This window comes from Pongo pygmaeus, chromosome 15, assembly GCF_028885625.2.
Source record: "Pongo pygmaeus isolate AG05252 chromosome 15, NHGRI_mPonPyg2-v2.0_pri, whole genome shotgun sequence".
Classification (NCBI taxonomy): Eukaryota; Metazoa; Chordata; class Mammalia; order Primates; family Hominidae; genus Pongo; species Pongo pygmaeus.
In genome coordinates, this window is record NC_072388.2 from 22393464 (window position 1) to 22409501 (window position 16038).

Genomic DNA, 16038 nt, shown 5'->3' on the forward strand with positions numbered 1-16038 from the left:
TCAGCACTACACTGGTAGGTGTTTAACAACAGTTTGTGGGGAGGAACTGATCTGTGGTGTTTGCCAGTTTCTGTAAATAATCCTACCATGGCCAATTTCAAGCTACCAACATGAAGTCACTTAATAGAGTTGGAAAAAGGTGCCAATAATTGGCTCTCATTAGCCACTAGGAACTGGCTCCAACACGCCACTAAGTAGGTTTTCCTAGAGTCTGATAATCCCTGTAAGAGCACCATTCCTTCCACTGTCCGATTCCTTCAGCCTGCTATAACTGAGTGAGCATTAGGTCCATTTTTATTTCAGTCAACTTGTGCAACAGAAGAAAGATTCCAGGAGGCCAGGAAATATTTTATTGACAACCAGGGACACAGTCATAAGAGAGGGAAGCACACAGGACTGCAAACTAACACCCAGTAGCCAGCAAGGGCCCTCTGGGCCAGGAATACTGAATCCTGGGATCCTCACAGTCTCCCACCAGTAGACATACATTACTGGGCATCCAGGGGAGGGGGCAGTGGCTATGGTGTCCCAGAGAGTGAGAGGATATATGATGCCTCAGTATGAGCGACAGGGTAAGGAGGTAAAATGGAGGGTCCATCACTGCCTAAGACCACCTCCTCCTCTCAGAGCCAACACCAGGTGAAGGACTGAACCACCTAAAATCTTGTAATCAGCTGCTGTCTTCTCATCATTCCTGCAGGAAAAGGAAGCCAAAAAAAAAAAAAAAAAGAAAAAAAAAAGAAAAAGACGACTTAGGAGTTTTTTGTTGTTGTTGTTGTTGTTTTTGACAGAGTCTCACTCTGTCATCTAGGCTGGAGTACAGTGGCACGATCTCAGCTCACTGCAACCTCCACCTCCCGGGTTCAAGCAATTCTCCTGCCTCAGCCTCCCGAGTAGCTGGGATTACACGCGCCCGCCACCACGCCCAGCTAATTTTTGTATTTTTAATAAAGATGGGGTTTCACCATGTTGGCCAGGCTGGTCTCAAACTCCTGACCTCAGGTGATCCACCCCCTTCAGCCTCCCAAAGTGCTGGGATTACAGGCGTGAGCCACTGCGCCTAGCCAGAACAGGAGTTCTTGAGTTTCCTGGATCTCTGGGGGTCTGTGAACTTGAATGAGAAAAAAAATCCCATCTTTATTTTTACTAACCCCCAACTGAAATTTAACATTTCTTCTAACTTTAAACATAGCCCAAAATCCACAGTAGTATTAGCAATATAGGTAACTTGTTAACAATAGCAATTAACTATTTTCTATCATAATCATTTATGGGTATCTTGAAAATATTTCAAAATTATGGTCATATTAGACCTACCATTAGATCTTATGCATTAATAAAAAAGTACATATATTACTATATCACAAATTTGTTTTAGTATTTTAATAACTATTTCAATATAATTAGTTTTCCTTTAATTCTATATATTTTGTTTTATGCCTGAAAAAATCTTATTCTGAGAAGGGGCTTAGAGGCTTCACCAGATTGCCAAAGAGTCTAAGGCACCAAAAACAAGAGGCACCACCGATCCACCTCAGTACGTGCCCCCTCTCATCTTCTCATCTTCACATAAGATCGCCATGCTGTCATTCTCACTCCACTCACATCTGTTTGCCACTGTAGATGAGCCTCTGCTGTTGCGGGGGTATTCCCTCTTTCTCCTCCACACGCTCCTTGATTCGCTCCACCTTTAGAGAGACAAGTAGTCAGGGGCTGCTGCTCAGGGGTAGGACCATGGAAATGGAAAGAACAAGGGCTATGCAGACAGCATGAGAGCAAAAGGACCAAGTTCATAAGCATATGCAAACAAATATACATGGCAAGAAGTACATGAAGAGGAGTTGGGCATGCATCACCTTGTCTGTAGGTTCAATGTCAATCTCAATCTCCTTTCCGGTCAGCGTCTGAAACAGGCAATGGTTTCATGAGTCCTTAAAGCCCAATGTACAATTTGTCTTCTAGGTAAAACATCCTATCTTGGTCTTTGGGATCTACTGCCTTCTAAAAGATGCATATTCTCAGCAGCACTGCTTTGGGGAATGAGAAGGCTTTGAACATACCTTCATTTATCAAATATTTTTAGGCTGTAAACAACTTTGATAGGGCAAGATTCTTTGAACCATCTGATCCTAATTCCATGAGTCATCTTCTAAAATCAGTCCCCCAAAATCAGTGAGAATATTGGCATTATTTTGGATGATATGGCAATGAAAGGTTTTATTTATTTATTTATTTATTTCTGAGATGGAGTTTCGCTCTTGTTGACCAGGCTGGAGTGCAATGGCACGATCTCGACTCACTGCAACTTCTGCCTCCCAGGTTCAAGCAATTCTCCTGCCTCAGCCTCTGGAGTAGCTGGGATTACAGGCATGCGCTACCAGGCTCGGCTAATTTTGTATTTTTAGTAGAGACAGGATTTCTGCATGTTGATCAGGCTGGTCTCAAACTCCCAACCTCAGGTGATCCACCCGCCTCAGCCTCCCAAAGTGCTGGGATTACAGGCGTGAGCCACTGCACCCGGCCTGAAAGGTATCTTAAAAAAAGTCAGAAGGACCTTGTTCTAAATATCAATGCTAGAAATTAATATTCAGATAATTCGAAGAATTCTCAAGGACACCAGAAGTCATCTCTGAGCAGTTTTTTAAAAAATGCTAGAATTGGCTGAGCATGGTGGCTCACACCTGCAATCCCAACACCTTGGGAGACTGAGGCGGGAGGATCACTTCTTGAGCCTAGGAGTTCCACAGCAGCCTGGACAACACGGCGAAACCTTGTCTCAACCAAAAAAAAAAAAAAAAAAAAAAAACCAACAAAAATTAGCTGAGTGCAGTGGTGCATGCCTGTAGTACCAGCTATTTGGGAGGCTGAGGTGGGAGGATCGCTTGAGTCCAGAAATTAGAGGCAGCAGCAGTAAGCCACGATTGTGCCACTGTACTCCAGCCTGGGCAACACCCTCGGAAAAAAAAAAAAAAAAAAAAGAAAAAGAAAAAAGAGAAACGAAAAGAAGACGAGAAGTCAACATTACATCTCCCATATCTTTCCAGACTTCTACCTAAATCCTAAACTGCAGCTCTTGTCTTCTTCCATAAGTTAAGGGCTGGTGATATCTAAACACAATAATTATACTGATTATGCAGTCATAAATGTTGTGTCTTCTCCCATCTGTCCTTGCTCTTAAAAGCTCTATCTGCATTAGTCTGTAGTGATCCAGGCCACAAACACACCATGCTCATTCTAATTTATGGGCATTTCTTTGCTTCCGTTGTTTTCCTTGTTGTAATATCCTCCCCTTCTCCTTCTCCAAACTTCAAGACCCCTTAAATGTAAGATCTCCTGGCCGGGCACAGTGGCTCACGCCTGTAATCCCAGCACTTTGGGAGGCTGAGGTGGGTGGATTACCTGAGGTTGGGAGTTCGAGACCAGCCTGGCCAACATGGGGAAACCCTTCTCTACTAAAAAATACAAAATTAGCCAGGCGTGGTGGCGCATGCCTGTAATCCCAACTACTCGGGAGGCTGAGGCAGGAGAATTGCTTGAACCCAGGAGGCAGAAGTTGCAGTGAGCCGAGATCGTGCCATTGCACTCCAGCAATGTATAAAACCTCCTGTATGATATGTAGACCCGATCCCAGTGTACTGTATTAATACTTCCAATATTAATATACCAATTACAGCTAGTTGTTTAAGTGTTAAACTTTCCTAGTGTTTGACACACAAGCAGTCAATGAATATTTTTGAAGGGCTAAATATACTGATGATCATATTATAATCACAGCTAACATTTACTGAAAACTATTTTTTTCCTTTTATTTTTTTTAAGAGACAGGGTCTTGCTGTATCACGCAGGCTGGAGTTCAGTGGTGTGATCCTGGCTCACTGCAGCCTTGACCTCCTGGGTTCAAACAATCTCCCACCTCAGCCTCCTCTAAGTAGCAAGGACTACAGGGTGTGTGCACCACCACACTCAGCTATTTTTAAGATTTTTTTGTAGAGACGAGTTCTATGTTGCTCAGGCTGGTTTCAAACTCGTGGGCTCAAGTGATCCTCCTGCCTTGGCCTCCCAAAGACCTAGGATTACAGGCATGAGCCACCTTGCCCAGCCATTGAACACTTTCTAAGGGTCAGTAACTATGATCAGCATCTTACATGCATCACATTTAATTCTCCCAGTATTTATGAGATATGGACTATTACTATTTCCATTTTATAGATGAGAAAAATAAGACTTAGGTTAAAAACATATCTACACAATCAAAAGTAGAGAGTGGATCCAGATTCCCTGGTCCCGGAGCCTGTGCTTTTATTTCTGTACTCCGTCCTACCTGAGTCTGGCTGGTCTAGTATTGGGACCCAATGTACACTCCTATAGTAGCTCACAAAATAACATGGTTTCTCCTTATGGTATTCACATAGAACAGCATGAAACAAGAATTCAGAAAATTTCCCAACAAGGAGAATGATTTAGTACTAGTATGTTTCCAAAAATACAAGAACAATTCCTTTGGATTAACCCGTTTGGATATGAAAGAATAAATTACAGCAGTGATTCTCAAGCTTCTACCGTAACCTATGCTGGTCTGTGTGAAAATTTTCAGCAGCCTATGGTAAAATGAGAAAAGCAGTGTTAACAGTGAAATTTTCATGAAACTAAATATATTCAGGTGTTAATGTCCTTTTAGAGAATGGTGGTGACAATTTGTGGTAACTTTAAAAAGACAAAATAAAAAGTTTGTAATTCTGTGTTGTCCACAAATTATTTCACTTTTTTTTTTTTTTTTTTTTTTGAGACGGGGTCTCAGTCTCACCCAGATGGAGTGCAGTGGTGCAATCATGGCTCACTGCAGCCTCGACATACTGGGCTCAGGTGATCCCCACCTCCGCCTCTTGAGTAGCTGGCACCACAGACGGGCACCACCACGCCTGACTACATTTTGTATTTTTAGTAGAGATGGGGTTTTGCCATGTTGCCCAGGCTGGTCTCGAACTCCTGACCTCAAGTGATCCACCTGCCTCGGCCTCCCATAGTGCTGGGATTACAGGCGTGAGCCACCGTGCCTGGCCGATAATACAAATTTCTATTTATTTATTTATTCTGAGATGGAGTTTTACTCTTGCTGCCCAGGCTAGAGTGCAACGGCACAATCTCAGCTCACCCTGCAACCTCTGCCTCCCAGGTTCAAGCAATTATCCTGCCTCAGCCTCCCAAGTAGCTGGGACTACAGGCATGCACCACCACACCTGGCTAATTTTGTTATTTTTAGTAGAGAAGGGTTTCTCCATGTTGGTCAGGCTGGTCTTGAACTCCCGACCTCAGGTGATCTGCCTGCCTCGGCCGCCCAAAGTGCTGGGATTATAGGTGTGGGCCACCGCACCCGACCACAAAATTTTAAAGAGTGAAAAAAGACTCTCGGAGAAGACCTAGAGCCGCTCTCCCAAGAGCAAAATGCTTGGACCTTATATTTTTAAAAAGAATTATTGGTTTGTAAATTCTAAAACTCTAGAGCTGGCCCTTTGTTTCTGAAATCGACTGTAGAGGCTCATAAATATATCTAGAGAGCAATTTGGCAATATGGTGTCCCAGCAACAATACTTCCAGGAAAATACTCATGATTATGTCCAAAAGTAAACCTACAACAATGGTTATTGCAACCTTTTGATACTGTAAAATTAGAAACACAATCTAAATATCAAACAGTTGAGGGTTAAATAAATTATGGTACAATCATAGAAAAAAAATTACGAAGCCCTCAAACAATGTTTGGATAACTATTTGTAAAATATTAACAATATGCTGATAATTTACCAAAAATTTATAGTATATAGAGTATAATTAAAATTTTGTAAAAACAACACATGCATCTATATGCTCTCCAAAAAGCTTGGAAGGGTATATACAGTATATTAATGCTTTAACTTCAGCAGTGGAATTATGGGTGATTTTAATTACATTATTATGCTTTTCTGTATTTTCCATTTTTTATACCACAAATGTGAATATGCTGTAATGAGAACAAATTATTTAAAAAAAAAGTCTTTGATAAGGGTAAGATTTTGTAAAGCAGCACTGTCTTGTAGAAATGTAATACAAGCCATATATGCAATTTTTAAATTTACTAGTAGCCACATTGTAAAAGTTCTTTAAGAGGTAAAATTTTAATATTTTTAAACCCAACATAGGCAAAATATTATTCACATGTAATCAATATAAAAATTAATATATTTTACGTTTTTTCTAACCAAATCCTCAAAATCCTGTATTTCATATTTACATCACATGTAGAGATGGGGCTGGGTGCGGTGGCTCACGCCTGTAATCCTAGCACTTTAGGAGGCCAAGGGGGTGGATCATGAGGTCAGGAGTTTGAGATCAGCCTGGCCAACATAGTGAAACCCCATCTCTACTAAAAATACAAAAATTAGTTGGGCATGGTGGCGGGCGCCTGTAGTCCCAGCTACTGGGGAGGCTGAGGCTGAGGCAGGAGAATCGCCTGAACCCAGGAGGCGGAGGTTGCACTGAGCTGAGATCATGCCACTGCACTCCAGCCTGGGCAACAGAGTAAGACTGCACCTCAAAAAAAAAAAAAAAAAATAGAGATGGTAGGCTGGGCATGGTAGCATACGCCTGTAATCCCAGCACTTTGGGAAGGGGACGTGGGAGTACTGCTTGAGCCCTGGAGTTTTGAGACCAGCCTGGGCAACATAGTGAGATCCCTATCTCTACAATAAAATTAGCCAGGCATAGTGGCACAGGCCTGTAGTCCCAACAACTAGGCACTCAGAAGGCTGAGGCAAGACTGCCCAAGCCCAGGAGTTCAATGCTGTAGTGGGCTGATTGTGCCACTGCACTCCAGCTTGGGTGACAGAGTGAGACCCTATTTCAAAAAAAAAAAAAAAAAAAAAAAAATTCAAATGGTAAATTTTCATCTGAAATACTTGACATATATTTAAGTTTCATAATTTACAATAGAAAAAGTAGATTTATACACCCAACTTGTTCTAAACATACTTAAAAGTTTTTTATATTTATTTGTTTATTTATTTATTTGAGATGGAGTCTTGTTCTGTGTCCCAGCCTGGAACACAGCGGAGTAATCATAGCTCACTGCAGCCTCCAACTCCTGGGCTCAAAGTATCCTCCTACCTCAGCATTCTGAATAGCTGGGACTACAAGCACACACCACCATGCCTGGCTAATTCTTTTTTGAAAAGAAAAAAAAAAAAAAATTTTTTTTTTTTTTGAGACAAGGTCTCACTCTGTCACCCAGACTGGAGTGCTGTGGCATCATCTCGGCTCACCACAACCTCCGCCTCCCAGGCTCAAGCAATTCTCCTGCCTCAGCCTCCCAAGTAGCTGGGATTACAGCCACGTGCCACTACGCCTGGCTTTTATATTTATTTATTTATTTATTTTTATTTTTTATTTTTATTTATTTTTTTTGAGACGGAGTCTCGCTCTGTCACCCAGGCTGGAGTGCAGTAGCACGATCTCGGCTCACTGCAAGCTCCACCTCCCGGGTTCACGCCATTCTCCTGCCTCAGCCTCCAGAGTAGCTGGGACTACAGGCGCCCGCCACTACGCCCGGCTAATTTTTTGTATTTTTTAGTAGAGATGGGGTTTCACTGTGTTAGCCAGGATGGTCTTGATCTCCTGACCTTGTGATCTGCCCGCCTTGGCCTCCCAGAGTGCTGGGATTACAGGCGTGAGCCACCATGCCCAGCCAATTTTTGTTATTTTTAGTAGAGATGAGGTTTCCCCATGTTGGCCATGCTGGTCTCGAACTCCTGACCTGAAATGATCCACCCGCCTCGGCCTCCCAAAGTGTTGGGATTACAGGCGTGAGCCACCATGCCCGGCCTGAAAATTGTTTCGTAGAGATGGGGTCTCGAAATGTTGTCCAGGCTGGTCTCAAACTTCTGGCCTCAAGTGATCTTTCCGCCTCAGCCTCCTAACTCACTGGGATTACAGGTGTGAGCCACTGTACCCAGCTAAGTTTCAGTTTTTAAATTTAATTAAAATCAAGTACAATCAAAATTTCAAATCTTCAGTCTCTCTAGTTACATTTCAAGTGCTCAATAGCCAAATGTGGCTAATGGCTACCATTTTGGACACTGTTCAAATATTCCAGCTAATATATGAAGCAACAAGAAAATTAGAGTATCTCCAGCTTGTAACCCCCAATGAAACAATGGATCTAGGAAATGACTAACATCACAGAAAGCAAAGCAAAACAATCTGATGGAAGTACATACCACATCACCACCTATGAATTCTTCTCACATATGAACATACAAAGACTAATCAAGCCTCTAGATCTAATTGCCAGCTGACAGGAAATACAGAGGAAAGAGGAATAGGTCAAGACAACATGGGAGCCCGTTGCGGTGTCTCATGCCTGTAATTCCAGCAATTTGGGAGGCCGAGGTGGGCGGGTCGCTTGAGGCCAGGAATTTGAGACCAGCCTGGCCAACATGGCGATCTCTATGAAAAATACAAAAATTAGTCAGGCATGGTGGCGCACGCCTGTAGTCCCAGCTACTCGAGAGGCTGAGGCATAAGAATACAAGAATCACTTGAACCCTGGAGGCAGAGAAGTTGCAGTAGTGAGCCAAGATTACAACCGCTGCACTCCAGCCTGGGTGAGAGCAAGACTCTGTCTCAAAAAAAAAAAAAAGAAAAACATAGGAATGTAATCAGCAAAATTCAAACTGCAGGAAACTCTATTCAACAAGAAAAAAATGGGAAAAAGGAGAATCTACAGATTTAAAGAAATTGAAAACACATAAACCAATGGCAATGTATGGATCTTAATTGGATCCAGATTCAAACTGTTAATAAAAAAAGAGAGAGAGACAATAGGGTAATTTGATGATAGTAAGCAATCAGTTAAATTTTTAGACATAAAAATTATGGTTATGTTAGAAAAAAGGTTATCTTTCACAAATAAACACTGAAATATGTATGAATAACATATGCTATGCTATCGGGAATTTGCTTTAAAAAAAATCAGGTAAAAGGAGTTGGTGAGTTTAAATTAAATAAGACTGGCTATGAGATGATAATTTTTGAAGCTGGATGAAGGGTGCATACGCCCTTCTCTTTCCTGATGTATGTGTTTGAAATTGTCCATGAAGTTGTTTTAAAGCAATTGAACAATTTTAGAAGATATTCTTGATATATCACACTGTAACCTGACAATACATTCAATGCTATTTAAACAAGTATAAGATGAACCTAGACTGGGCACAGTGGCTCACGCCTGTAATCCCAGCACTTCGGGAGGCCAAGGCGGGCGGATCACCTGAGGTCAGGAGTTCGAGGTCAGCCTGGCTAACATGATGAAACCTTGTCTCTACTAAAAATACAAAAAAAATTAGCTGGGTGTGGTGGCACGCACCTGTAATCCCAGCTATGCAGAAGGCTGAGGAGGAGAACTGCTTGAATCCAGGAGGTGGAGGTTGCAATGAGCAGGGATCATGCCACTGCACTCCAGCCTGGGTGACAGAGTGAGACTCCATCTCCAAAAAAAAAAAAAAAAAAAAAGATGAACCTAAACCTAACATACTGCGCTAGGCACTGGAGGAAATACAAAAGAAATGTGATCCAGCCTTGCCAACAATCTTTATCAAGCAAAGATGTACAACCAAGAAACAATTAGACATAAAATTCATAGAATAAGGCTGTATATAAGGAAGTTCTGGCTGGGCGCAGTGGCTCACACTTGTAATCCCAGCAGTTTGGGAGGCTGAGGCAGGTGGATCACTTGAGGTCAGGAGTTCAAGACCAGCATGGCCAACATGGCGAAACCCTGTCTCTACTAAAAATACAAAAAATTAGCTAGGCATGGTGGATACTTGAACGAAGGTGGAGGTTGCAGGGAGCCGAGATTGTGCCACTGCACTCCAGCCTGGGCAACAGAGGGAGACTCTGTCTTAAAAAAAAAAAAAAAAAAAAAATTAAAAATTAAAAACAAACCAAACCAAAACAAAAGGAAGTGCTATATTGTCCAAACACAAGGGGCAATGACAAAGTGCTATGGTGAATGAAAATCAATGTTAATCAATTTAAGCCTTGAATGAGATAACATTATATAACACTAGATATAGTGTTTTAATTTATATAACATTATAACACTATAATAGCCAAAATAAAAATGACTGACATCAGCATTTTTATGGTGCTACAAGGGTACCAGCTAGTAAGGAATACTAGTAAGGGTACAGAGCAACTGGAATGCTCATACACTGCAGGTGGGAATATAAAATGGTATAACCCCTTAGTTTCTTTTTAAAGTTACATATATCTACCACATGACCTAGTAATTTCATTCTTAGGTATTTATCCAAAGGAAATAAAAACATGTTTACAAAAAGACTCGTATAACAATGTTCATAGAAGCCTTATTCATAATAGCCAGAAACTGGAGATAACTCAAACACCCATCAACAGGAGAATGGATAAACAAATTATGATATAATTCATCCAATGGAATACTATTCAGTAATAAGAAGGAATAAACCACAGATTACAATAGACATTATGCAGAATGAAAGAAGCCAGATACAAAAATTGTACATTCAATAATTCCATTTATATAAAGTTCTAAAACAAGCAAAACTAACCTATGAAACTCTTGAGGGGGTAGGAATACAAATGTTTAGATTTTGTAATTACATGAACGTATGCTATTGTCAAAAACTCACTGAACTAAACCCTTAAGAACTGTGCATTTTATTGTATGTTTTTTAACATGAATGAGAAAACTGGTTCACACAGTAAAGACAGTTGCCAAAGTAATCTGCAATGAGGAAATCAATGAAGGATCTGGGGTTAGGGTGTAATATAATGAAAAAGAAGCTCAAGGAAGACCTGCACATTATGGTTTTGTATGTCATGTCTTGGTTTAGACTAAACTTTAGAGGGGATATGATGGTAGGAAAATCTGGTTGGAAGTATTACAGAGAAATAAACATATAAATGAGTAAGAACCGAGACCAGAATGAGGGTAATGGAGATGGAAACAAAAATCAAACAGAAAGAGGTTTTAAGTGTAAAATTAGATCTTATAAAATGACCATGTAATTTTAAATGACTCTAAAGAATTGTATTCCAGACACCTGAATGATCGATGGGATTAATACATGAGATGGGTACTGGGATATGGCTTATGACAGAAGATGATGCATTTAATTTTAGAACCATAGAGACAAGGTAACAAGATTTAAATCAGGAAGAATTTAATTGTAAAATCTTACAGAAAAATATGGAAGAAGTCAGCTACACAGAGACAGCAGTTGAAAATGAATCATTCAGTGGGCACGGTGGTTCACGCCTGTAATCCCAGCACTTTGGGAGGCCAAGGCAGGTGGATCACTTGAGCTCAGGAGTTCAAGATCAGCCTGGACAACATGGTGAAACCCCATCTCTACTAAAAATACAGAAAATCAGCCAGGTGTGGTGGCATGTACCTGTAGTCCCAGCTACTTGGGAGGCTGAGTTGGGAGGATCCCTTGAGCCTGGGAGGTGGAGGTTGCAGTGAGCCGAGATCATACCACTGCACTCCAGCCTGGGTGACAGAGTGAGACTATCTCAAAACAAAAACAAAATGAGGCCAGGCGCAGTGGCTCATGCGTGTAATCCCAGCACTTTGGGAGGCTGAGGTGGGTGGATCACCTCAGGTCAGGCGTTCAAGACCAGCCTGGCAAACATGGCGAAACCCCGTCTCTACTAAAATACAAAAGCTAGCCGGGTGTGGTGGTGGGCACTTGTAGTCCCAGCTACTTGGGAGGCTGAGGCAGGAGCATCGCTTGAACCCAAGAGGCGGAGGTTGCAGTGAGCCGAGATCGTGCCACTGTACTCCAGCCTGAGCGACAGAGTGAGACTCCATCTCAAAAACAAACAAAACAAATAATAATTCAAAAAGGGGTCAGATATGGTAGCTCACGGCTGTAATCCCAGCAATTTAGGAGGATGAGGTGGGAAGATCACTTGACCCCAGGAGTTTTAGACCAGCCTGGGCAACACAATGAGACCCCCATCTCTACAAAAAAATAAAACAATTGGCTGGGTATAGTGGTGGCACACACCTGTAGTCCCAGCTACTCAGGAGGCTCAGATGGGAGATTTGCTTGGGCCTGAGGTTGAGGCTGCAGTAAGCTGTGATGGCACCACTGCACCTTAAGCCTGGGCGACAGAGTGAGAACCTGTCTCAAAAAAAAAAAAAAAAAAAAAAAGGAACTGTAATAAAAATATGTCATTTATATGGTAATTAACAGTTCTTTTTTTTTTTAATTAATATTTTCTTCAGATGAGATTAACAGCTATCTCATGTGTAACTACTTTCCTATGTATTTAATAAAGAAATGCAACAAACAAGAGGGGATGGGGGGAGGGGGGAGACAGAGAGAGATGGGGCACAGAGGCCTGTTTGAAGGCAGAAGGGTAAGTATTGCAGGAAAGAAGACTGGCAATTTTAGAGAAGTACCACATAAATATGGATTCAAAGAAACAGAAAAAATCTAGAATCTTGCTATTCAAAGTGTAGCTCTCAGACATTCAATATCACCTGGGAGTTTGTGAGAAATGCAGAAACCTGTGCCCCACCCTAGACCCATAGAATCATAATCAGCATTTTAGCAAGACCACAGGAGATAGGACACTGTATTTTCTTTTCAAGTTTCCACACACAGCATTGTTTTTTTGTTCAAACAGTATTTTTTTTTTTTTTGAGACAGAGTCTCACTCTGTTGCCCAGGCTGGAGTGCAATGGCACGATCTTGGCTCACTGCAACCTCTGCCTCCCAGGTTCAAGCAATTCTGCTGCCTCAGCCTGTCAAGTGGCTGGGACTACAGGTGTGTGCCACCACACTCGGCTAATTTTTATATTTTTAGTAGAGAATGGGTTTCACCATGTTGGCCAGGCTGGTCTTGAACTCCTGACCTTGTGATCCGCCCGCCTTGGCCTCCCAAAGTGCTGGGATTACAGGCGTGAGCCACCACGCCCGGCCTTTCAAACAGTACTTTTTAAACTGCAGCCACCATGCCCAGCCTTTTAAACAGTACTTTTTAAACTGCAGGTCTCGACCCATCAGTGGGCAGGTCTCAACCCATCACTGGGTTATGAAATCAACTTAGAATTGAAAGTTTGAGAGCATATCACAAATAGCAAAGTTTTTGTGCCTTATGGGTCGTGACATAAAATTTCTTAATGTTGGGTGAAATTTTCAAAAAGTGTACAAAACACTTAACATTAGTAACTTAACTTCTTTGGACCTAGTGGACGTGAGAACCCATATGCATTGAAAAGCCAATAGAAGTATTCAACAGGCCGGGCGCAGTGGCTCATGCCTGTAATCTCAACACTTTAGGCCGAGGTGAGTGGATCACCAGGTCAAGAGATCGATACCATCCTGGCCAACCTGGTGAAACCCCGTTCCTACTAAAAATACAAAAATTAGCTGGGCATGGTGACACGCCCTGTAGTCCCAGCTAGTCAGGAAGCTGAGGCAGGAGAATCGCTTGAACCCGGGAGGTGGAGGTTGCAGTGAGCCGACATTGCACCACTGCACTCCAGCCTGGTGACAGAGTGAGACTGTCTCAAAAAAAAATATTCAACAGTTAGTGTTTCTCAAGATTTTGACAGTGATCCAAACTAAAAATTAGTATGAACTAGTAACACCCCGTGTAATATACATATAAAATAAAATAAAAAATTTCAGGCCTGGCAACAGAGTGAGACTCTGTCTCAAAAAAAAAAAAAAAAAAAAAAAAAAGGCCAGGCGCGGGGGGTGGCTCACACCTGTAATCCCAGCACTTTGGGAGGCAGAGGCCGGCGGATCATGAGGTCAGGAGATCAAGACCATCCTGGCTAACACGGTGAAACCCTGTCTCTACTAAAAATACAAAAAATTAGCCGGGCGCGGTGGCGGGCGCCAATAGTCCCAGATACTCGGGAGGCTGAGGCAGGAGAATGGCATGAACCCGGGAGGCGGAGCTTCCAGTGAGCCGAGATGGCGCCACTGCACTCCAGCCTGGGTGACAGAGCGAGACTCCATCTCAAAAAAAAAAAAAAAATCACAAAACAATATCCTTACCTAGCACTATATTATTTCCTATTTTCTTCCTCTCTCTCTCTCTTTCTTTTTTTTTTGCAGGGGGAGATGGAGTTTCGCTCTTGTCACCCAGGCTGAAGTGCAATGGTGCCATCTCAGCTCACTGCAATCTCCGCCTCCCAGGTTCAAGGGATTCTCCTGCCTTAGCCTCCGAGTAGCTGGGATTATAGGCGCCCACCACCACGCCCGGCTAGTTTTTGTACTGTTAGTAGAGGCGGGGTTTCACCATGTTGGCCAGGCTGGTCTTGAACTCCTCACCTTAGGTGATCCACCCACCTCGGCCTCCCAAAGTGCTGGGATTAGAGGCGTGAGCCACTGGGCCAGGCCTTTTTTTTCAGGCAGGGTCTGGAGTGCAGTGGTGCCATCACTGCTCACCGCGGCTTCGACATCCCAGTATCAATCAATCCTCCCATCTCGGCCTCCGGAATAGCTGGGCCTACAGGCATGCGCCCAGACCCTTGACTAATTTTTTGTATTTATTGTACAGGCAGGGTTTCGCCATGTTGCCCAGGATGGTCTCGAACTCCTGGGCTCAAGTGATTGGACTGCCTCGGCCTTCCAAAGTGCTGGGATTACAGGTGTGAGCCACCGCGCCCAGGCTATTTTCTCTTTTTAATGGTGCCAGTGACCCATTCACCTATTAAATTGATGTTACGACTCTTATATAGGCCGCTCCTCAACGTTAAAAAAAATCATCTTTAACATACTATTTTAATACTAGACCTCAAATCTTAGCTAAGAAGTAGTTTGGAACGACTGGGGAAGAGAAGGTTAAGAATGACTATTATGTACGGTAAATATGCTATGATGCTGATGAAATAACGATAGATTTACTTAGCTACAAAAAGGCCAAACTAGCATTAGACTTCACTTGTCAGCAGTTCTGTTTTTTTGAGGGGGGCGTAGGGGGGTCTCTGTCTGTCTGAAGGCACAAAAGAGGAAACAGCAGGATAGGACTAATGAGGGCTGGAAATTGGTGAAGAACCACCACGGGAGTTGAGAGATGCAGATGAAGGAAACCATGGCTAGTACCAAGAACTAGGGCAGCGGTAACTAACCTGCCTCAGCCAAGGAAGTGAGGCTGGTCCAGGATGCCAGGCTCAGAAAGACAGGTGCTGACTGAACACACTCCCCGCTTTGGTTCCTGTAGGACGGGTGAGATACCACACCTTGGCAACCACCAGTAAAGGCTCATAGTCCAGCCCCTGGGAGGCCCCGGTTTCTCCGGGCTAACGTTTTAGGGCTGTGCTCGGAGGCGACCTACGTTAGGGACTGGGAGAAGCAGGTACCCTGGGAATGAAGAATGGAGAGCACCGCTTATTCCAAGAATCTGAGAGACGGGGGAGTCAAGCCGCTGCTAGGCCTTCTCTATGACTGCGGGGGTTCGAATACAGTGAGACCCGACAAAAGCGATCCCATTCTGGGTGACAGCACAGTCCTGGCAAAAAAGCAGGCATGGCAAAATACCCCAGGGTCGTCAGGTGGGACCTGGGCCCCGCTCTCAAAGCCCTTCTGGGTCCCCCTATTTCCCACCACCCCTCGCGCAGAGCCCTGAGGCAGTCAGCGTCCTCTAGGCTAGGGAAAGGCGTGGTTTTCCTTCCCCACGTCTCCCGTAAGGCACTGCTGCCAGCCCAGTACTACTGCGTCTTGGCAAGGCTGGAAGTGCTCCCACCTTCACTTTAATTAGCATCTTCTTTCCAGTTTGGGGCTGCACACGGATAAATTGCTGCTCCTACCGCTCCGGTCGCCGATGCCGCTCTCCAGCACTCTGCCTGCAAGGGCCACTTCTGCTTCCGGGTCACTGCCTGGCTCCACCCCCCCCCCCCCCCCCCCCCCGTTCTTTCCACTGGGTTCCGGAAAGGCTCAGGAGTGCTCCCGCGTTTCGGTTCAGTGCCGTCGTAAATTGGAATGAGGCATCCAGTTTAGCAAC

General features: G+C 43.4%; 1 protein-coding gene across 1 annotated transcript; it reads right to left on the reverse strand.

Annotated features, from left to right (window-relative positions):
• Nucleotides 1-327: 327 nt before the first annotated feature.
• On the reverse strand, nt 328-15918 carry NEDD8 (NEDD8 ubiquitin like modifier). Its single transcript, XM_054449009.2, has 4 exons — nt 15781-15918; nt 1857-1904; nt 1606-1688; nt 328-694 (listed from the first exon to the last, which is right to left on the reverse strand). The coding sequence occupies exons 1-4, from the start codon at nt 15796-15798 to the stop codon at nt 598-600; spliced, it is 246 nt and encodes an 81-aa protein (XP_054304984.1). The 5' UTR covers nt 15799-15918; the 3' UTR covers nt 328-597.
• Between the last annotated feature and the right edge of the window lie 120 nt (nt 15919-16038).

Excerpts from the sequence above, each read along its gene's own strand:
- NEDD8 (XM_054449009.2), bottom strand. Across the intron at positions 1,689-1,856 it reads ACATTGAACCTACAGACAAG|GTGGAGCGAATCAAGGAGCG; the intron begins GTGATGCATGCC and ends GTCTCTCTAAAG. Across the intron at positions 695-1,605 it reads ATCTACAGTGGCAAACAGAT|GAATGATGAGAAGACAGCAG; the intron begins GTGAGTGGAGTG and ends CTTTTCCTGCAG.